This window comes from Carlito syrichta, unplaced genomic scaffold, assembly GCF_000164805.1.
Source record: "Carlito syrichta isolate Samal-C Ts95f unplaced genomic scaffold, Tarsius_syrichta-2.0.1 Scaffold303451, whole genome shotgun sequence".
Taxonomy (NCBI): Eukaryota; Metazoa; Chordata; class Mammalia; order Primates; family Tarsiidae; genus Carlito; species Carlito syrichta.
The window spans coordinates 67,016-74,788 of NW_007247547.1; the positions used below are offsets into that span (position 1 = coordinate 67,016).

Sequence of the window (7,773 nt, forward strand, 5' to 3'; positions counted from 1 at the left end):
GTGGGTGTTTCAAAGTTAAAACACTCTAGATTTCACATTTCTTTCATACTGCTAAATATTTGCCAACCTATCTTTTACAATCAGACATATTTTTAAAGCTTGTAAATTCTACTAATTAAAAATGATACAAGCCAGTTGAAAGAGCAACCTCAGTAGCAGCAGAACAGGAGAAATTGGCTACCAAGAGAGCCACACTGGGTCAGGAACCTCTGAAAGTTTCTATTTTCGTTTATCCACTGCTTTATTTTGTATATTTAAAAGTAATGCTACTGCACTCCAGTCTGGGTGGCAGAGTGGGACTCCAAATCAAAAAAAAAGTAAATGAGTTGAATATTTCTGTTTTTATAAGTAATTATTTTGCTTTCTACAAAAAAAAAAGAAACACACATTCATTTTAACCATTTTATTGCGATGTATAGCTAACAAAATGTCAGGTACTATTAGCTGTTATCTAACATACCAAACATAAACAAACAGCGAAGCAGGCTCAAGACTCTCACCCGTTCTGGAAAAGAGAGGAACACGACGGTAACCTGCAAAAAGAATCATATCCAATTAGATCAATAAAAATAAATTAATCGGTGCTCCTCAACAGTGCTACTGGGAAAGAAGATATCTTTACTAAGCATACATTGAAAATCAAACTGTAGAATTATATCGACAACTTGTGCATCAATCTTCCACAAAAATTAAGTATTTGCATTTTCTATTCTGACTTCCTACCATCTGACTTACTACACTGAGCACACAGCTCATGCTTCTCCTCCCTCAAAGCACAACATGCTCCAAAATTAGCCACCACCCTTCTGCTCCAAGAAGACCCTGTTTCCTAGGCCCATCTCAGATGCTGTTAGAAAAATAAACACTTTGAGAAAAGGTAATTGGGAGCACAGTATAAATCACTCTCAAAAGGTGACTCTGCACAGAAAGGCAGTCAACCCTCTGAAAGGGTTCAGGAAAGGATAGCGTCAGACTCCCAGTCACTTATTCTCAGTCAGGAAGAATGAGTCACTGCTTCTCCCTTCTGGCTGCTTCCCATCCTCATTGCACTTTGGTAGTCATGACTATTCTTCACTGAAACAGAAGAACTATGATCCATGTAAAAAATGCTTACAAATATGCCAAGTTTGTCTAATTAGTCTTCCTAGCCATCCCACATCTTTACCCCACCTTCCACATGAGTCTATATTTCTGTAATTCCACAGAAAAAAAAGTGTCAATACATAAAATTTCCTTTACAATCTACTTTTATGGATACAGCTATCTAGTATACCAAAAAGTGTCTTTGAAATAAACAAATTATATTTAAATGTTAGCACAGTCATCTAACATTTAGGAATATTACCTTTGTTCATGCAAAGAAGTGGTAAAGTATATTGCCCGAGAAATTCATTTCCTCCTATTAAGGCTTGATTTTCAACAACAAAACGTATCAATGCCAATTCTGGTACTTGAATAATAAATGTAAATGTTTCATTCCATCTTGGATTGAAAGCTGAAATATTACAAAAAAGAAACACAAAGATTCATAGACACCATATTTAGTGAAAAATAGATGCTACCTATTCTCTAGACTTTCAACACCTTAACAACAATAGTAGCTTGTGTTTTAGAGCACTTAAATTTTTAATGTACCCAATGAGAGAGGAATAATGACAATAAACACAATACTGTGTGTTTACTATTGCTGGTTAATGTTCTAAAAACTTCAAATAGATCATCTCAATTAATCCTCATGACAATCCTGTCATGGTTATTACGGTCCCCATTTATAAATGAGAAAACTGAGCTACAAAGATGTTACATACTTTCCTAAGGAGTTCATTAAGTGGCAGAACAGGAATTCAAACACAGGGAGTCTGATTTCAGAGCAGAAAATTTTAATCATTATATAATATGACTGATGTGCTTAGGTAATTCCTTAGCAAACAAATTGAGACATGAAGAAGTTATATAACATCATTATTTTATACCTGGTCCAATTATGAGGAAAAACTCCATACATAGTTGTTGGACTGAAAGCTAGATAATGAGTTCTCTATAGCCAACTCTTGATCCTTCTTTTGACTAAGTGCTCACTTCAAACTCTAAAGTACATACATATTTCGATCGCTGGAAAAATAAATCATCCCAAACAACCAATCTCTTGCCAAACAAGAAATCCTAATTCTGTCACAATATGATCCAGATTATCCAAAATGTAAGGTATAATTTTATGAAATTAAAAAACTCACCTCAATAGATTAAGTGCATGCTCTACTTAATAAAGACTCAATAGTTTGGAGAGGAATAATATGCATTGTTTTCCTATACAAAGACAATTTTACATTTGCTATGTCAATAGATTTTGTTATTTGAGTTTCAATTTCAGAAGCATTGATGAATTTGTGAGTAATTATACTATATCTATGCTTTCTATGGTGCACCTATGGTCACAAGAGCACTTACACATGACAATTCAGGATGTAGTCTATGCCCATGGAAACAGTAAGTTAATTGGTTCATGCTGGAATAATGACTGTATTACCTTGACCTAAGAAGAGAAATAATTCCATGGGGGTCTAGGGGCAGGTTTAGACTTAAATCTTTATGGACACTGCAAAACATCTACAGAAAAATTTTATACTAATTTATTCTTCTTCCTTCAACTCTACCTCAGTACATATGCCCTTTCTCCCTCTATAGCTCTAAAATCTGTTTTTCTCTTCCCCTCCCTTCCTTCCTCTCTTCTACTTTCTCTCCCTCCTTCCCCACTTTCTCCTTATCCTCTCCTCTCCTCTCTCTCTCTCTCTCTCTCTCTCACACACACACACGCACACACACACACACATAGACACAATATAATGGGTTAATTATAGGAGAAAGTCCTAACTTTTAGTTGTCAAAGTAAAAAAAAAAAGTAAGCCAAGATATTAAATTTGATAGTGATGAATACAATTTTCCCAGTTATGACCAAAACTGAAAAATTACTTCCTCACTTTATCCAAATGTGATCTTTTTCCTTCCATACTCTCATGTCTTTAATTATATTAAAACTATCTTCAAATCATGAAATTCATCTTATCCAGCTAGCTAGATGCTTACTCCGGCTCAGTGTTTCTCACATACATCTCCTATTCTTTTCAGATGCCACAGCTTCCTTAACAACCTGACTTACATCCTCTAACTATTAAAATTATATCCTGACTTAACTTCATATTTCTCATTTTCTTCTCATACCCTGCTTCCTACTCAGTCTGCAGAAACAATCTGCCTAAGGCTCAGTGATATTAGTGTTATATCACTTTTTCTTTTTTCTTTCTTTCTTTTTTTTTTTTTTGAATTGGAATCTCACTTTGTCGCCCAGGCCGGAGTCTTAATTTTATTCATTTTCTAGAGAAGAGTTCCTAACACCTTAGCATGGTTTCAAGATTTTTCCATGACCATCTCCAGTATTAACTTTCTCATTTTATCTCTCACTAATCTTTCTTTAAGCACCCTATATTCCAACCATGTTGAGTTTCTTGGCTTTACCCAGCATGTTTAAATTGTGTCTTCTTCATGTTGTAGGACTCATATTATTCTTTCTACTTTAAATGTCCTTGTCTTCAATCTCCATAAAAAATTCTATGTATTCTCCCAGAGCCAGTTCCAAATGTGCCTCTTCCAGGGCAGTTCTTTATGTTCTCCAGAAACACTGACTCATCATAATAGTTTTACCAGTATCTTGTCTCTCATACAGAATTGTAAACTATCTACAACAGAGTTAATTAAGACATACATAATAATATATTAATATTTAATAAATAGAGACTAAGTCTTATGATATTCAGCATGAGGCTTTTAGCATAACAGAGACTCAGTGATGTTTGATGAAGCAACTGAATTTCTGCAAGGATATTCCCATAAATCTCAAAGATATAATTAAAATTCTAGAATCTTAGTATTATATGGAATACGTTGAATAAAATAAGGTTCTAAGCATTTTGCAGTGAAGGTCCAAGTAGAAGATGGAAGCAACAAGAGACAGATTACTGTAAGTTTCTTGACATCATCAGTTACTATTTCTTTACGCTGCCAATGAATGTGCCTTCAACTCCATGGCGTGCTAAATGGAGCAGGAAGCCATCACCAATATCTTTTCTCATTGATAATATGAGATGTGGCAGCAAAAATTTCCCAAATCCTTTTTTCCATGCCTTTTACTCTAGAGGTCATGATGTGAGAGTATTCAGGAGCATACAAGAGATAAAAACTGTGGACATTGTTAGAAATTAGCATCCAAGAGTAAAGAGATTAATAAAACTGCACCTCCCTCTGCTATAGCCATTTATCCTGGAGCATATTTCCACACTCTTAAATGAAGTCCTTTATACTTTGGGAATATCCACTCAAAGACACCAGACTGAAGGATCAGTTCCAAGACCTCCTCCAAGGTGATTCCGACTAGGGATAAATCTCAGAAACCCGCTCACCTCTGATGTCCTTAGTGATTTCAATATCAGAAAAGACAGGGCAATGCCAGTAGTGTATTAAACAGCTGTCATAGCATGTCAGAACACTGAAAAAAATTTTTTCTTTTTAAATTTTTTTATTTTATAGATTTGGGGTACAATTCAGGGTCAGGTACATAAGTGGTCATCATACAAGTAAAGTTTGGGTCTTTCCTTGGCCCTCATTTTGTCTGGTTTAAGATCAGGTATCCTAGTTTTTTTTTTTGCCTCTTTTAATTTTTATTTTTAAATTGTGGTGTACAATTCAGGGTTAGGTATACAAATATTCATTGTGCAGGTGTGCTCCCTGAGGTGTGCTCCCCCTTCCCCAGGCAGATATCAACAACTGTCAATCCCACACCCCCCCTCCACACACACACACCCCAGCAGTTTCCCACTACTGTCAAACCTTTTCTTATAGTTACAGTAGTTGTTCAAGGTTCACTTATGAGTGAGAACATGTGATACTCAGCTCTTTGTTTCTGTGAGCGATCACTCAGTATTATAAACTCTAATTCCATCCAGGTTGCTGTGAAGTTCATGATTTTATTCTTCTTTATGACTGTGCAATATTCCATTGTGTATATGTACATCTTTTTTATCCAGTCCTCTTTTGATGGGCAGCACAATTGGTTCCATGTTCTTGCTATTATGAACAACGCTGCAATAAACATACGTGTGCAGGTATCTTTTTTATAGAGTGATTTGAGTTCCTCTGGGTATATTCCCAGTAGGGGGATTGCGGGGTCATATGGAAGGTCAATTTTTATAAGTTTTAGGATCTGTTGGCTGCTTATATGTCTTCTTTTGATAAGTGTCTATTCATATCTTTTGCCCACTTTGTAATAGAGCTGTTTGTTTTTTTCTTTTCATCACATTTGAATTCCTTGTAGATCCTTGATGTTAGGCCTTTGTCAGACATGGAGTTGGCAAATATCTTTTCCCATTCTGTGGGCTGTCTCCCTGCTCTCTTGATGGTTTCTTTGACTTTACAGAAGCTTGTCAGTTTGATGAGGTCCCACTTATCTATCTTATCTCTTACGACCTGGGCACTTCAGGTTTTGATCAGGAATTGGTTGCCAGTTCCAACTCCTGTAAGTGTCTCCTGAATTTTCTAAGGTTCTTACAGTTTGAGGTTTTATATTTAGTTCTGTGATCCATTTAGTTAATTTTTGATATGGGGATAGGTAAAGGTCCTATTTCAATCTTCTACATGTGGTCAACCAGTTTTCCCAGCACCATTTACTGAATAGGTTCTCTACTCCCCAGTAGTAGGTGGTGGAGGCTTTGTCGAAGATGAATTAGTTGAGAAATTGAGGTTTTACTTCTGGAATCTCAATTCTATTCCATTGGTCTATATGCCTGCTCTTGTACCAATTCCAGTCTGTTTTGATTATTATAGCTTTATAATAAAGTTTAAAGTCTAGGAGTGTGATACCTCCTGCTTTGTTTTTTTGGCTCTGAGTATTGTTTTGGCTATTCTTGGCTGTTTATGTTTCCATATGAATTCCTGTGTTGTTTTTTCTAGGTCTGAGAAGAATGTTGCTGGTAATTTGATGGGTATGGAGTTAAATCTGTAGATTGCCTTAGGTAAAATGGACATCTTAACAATCCTTTTTCTTCCAGTTCATGAGCATGGAATATTTTTCCACTTGTTTGTGTCATCTTTGATTTCTTTGAGCAGTGTTTTGTAGTTTTCATTGTAAAGGTCTTTCATATCTCTGGTTAGGAAGATGCCAAGGTATTTCATTTTTTTGTGGCTATTGTGAGTGGAATTGTACTTTTAATTGGGTTACTGTTTGTTTATTATTGGTGTATAGAAATGCGATTGTTTTTTGCACATTTATTTTATACCCTGAGACTTTGCCAAAGTCTTTTATCAGTGCAAGGAGGTTTTTTGACAGATTCGTTTGGGTTTTCAAGACATACAATCATGTCATCTGCAAAAAGAGATAACTTGACTTCCTCTCTTCCTATTTGGATACCTGATCACCTTCTCTTCTCTGATTGCACTAGCTAGGACTTCCAAAATTTTGTGGAGCAAGAGGGTGAGAGTGGATATCCTTGTCTTGTTTCAGTTTTCAGGGGAAATGGTTCCAATTTTTGTCTGTTTAGGAGTATGCTGACTGTGGGTTTCTTCTAGGTGGTTCTTACTATTTTGAGGTATGTTCCACCTATGCCTAGATGTTTGAGGATTTTTATCAAGAAGAGGTGCTAGATTTTATCAAAAGCTTTTTCTGCATCTAATGATATAATCATGTGGTTTTTGTTTTTACACCTGTTGATGTATTTAATTATATTTATGGTCTTACAAATGTTTAACCAGCCTTGCATCCTGGTCATGATGGATGATTTTTGAGATGTGTTGTTGAATCTGGTTTTCTAGGGTCTTGTTGAAAATTTTAGCATCTATGTTCATCAAAGATATTGGCCTGTGGTTCCCTTTCTTTGTTGGGCCTGTGGTTCTCTTTCTTTACCTGGCTTGGGTATCAATGTGATGTTAGCTTCATAAAATGATTTGGGGAGAGTTCCATCTTTCTGAATCGACTGGTATACTTTCAATAGGATTGGTATCAGTTCCTCCTTGTATGTTTTGTAGAATTCTGCTGGAAAGTCATCTGGTCCAGGGCTGTGTTTTTGTAGATAGTTTCATTAGGACAAAATTTCCTTGATTGTTATTGGTCTATTTAGGGTCTCAGTTTCTTCTTGTTTCAACCTAGGGAGGTTGTGTGATGTCAGAAAGTCCTCCATTTCCTTTAGTTTTTCAAGTTTGTTTCCATACAGTTGTACATAGTAGTCTCTGATAATCTTTTGTATTTCTTCAGGGTCAGTTGTGACTTCATCTTTTGTGTTTCTGATTGCGTTTATTTGGGCTTTATCTCTCTTTTTCTTGGTCAGTCTGGCTAGGGGAACATCAATCTTGTTTATCCTTTCAAAGAACCAGCTTTTTGTTCCATTGATTTTTTGTATTATCTTTTTGTCTTCTATGTCTTGGATTTGGGTTTTTATTTTGGTGATCTGGATTCTTCTTCTGAAGTTAGGGTTTTGGTGGTCTTGCTTTTTCAGTTTCCTTAGGTGACTTGTTAGGCTGTTAACTTGCGATCTTTCCATTTTCTTCATGTGTGTTTGTAAAGATATGACTTCTCCTCTTACAACTGCTTTCATGGCATCCAAGAGGTTTTGGTAAGAAGTTTCTTCATTTTCATTTGTTTCCAGGTATCTTTTAATCACTGTTTTGATTTCATTGTTCACCCAAGAGTTGCTTGGCATCATGCTGTTTAGTGTCCATGTCTTTGTGGGT

The 7,773-nt window shown here is 35.8% G+C and overlaps 1 protein-coding gene across 1 annotated transcript in view; it reads right to left on the bottom strand.

Moving 5' to 3' along the window:
- Positions 1 to 388: 388 nt before the first annotated feature.
- The window catches only part of PLCZ1 (phospholipase C zeta 1), a 57,471-nt gene continuing 50,086 nt past the window's right edge, over positions 389 to 7,773 (bottom strand). The window contains exons 11-12 of the mRNA XM_008058581.1: positions 1,346 to 1,495; positions 389 to 533 (exon numbers count right to left, since the gene is read on the bottom strand). Of these exons, the coding sequence (XP_008056772.1) occupies positions 448 to 533; positions 1,346 to 1,495 (236 nt within the window). The 3' untranslated portion in view covers positions 389 to 447. The remainder of the gene's footprint in view (positions 534 to 1,345; positions 1,496 to 7,773) is intronic.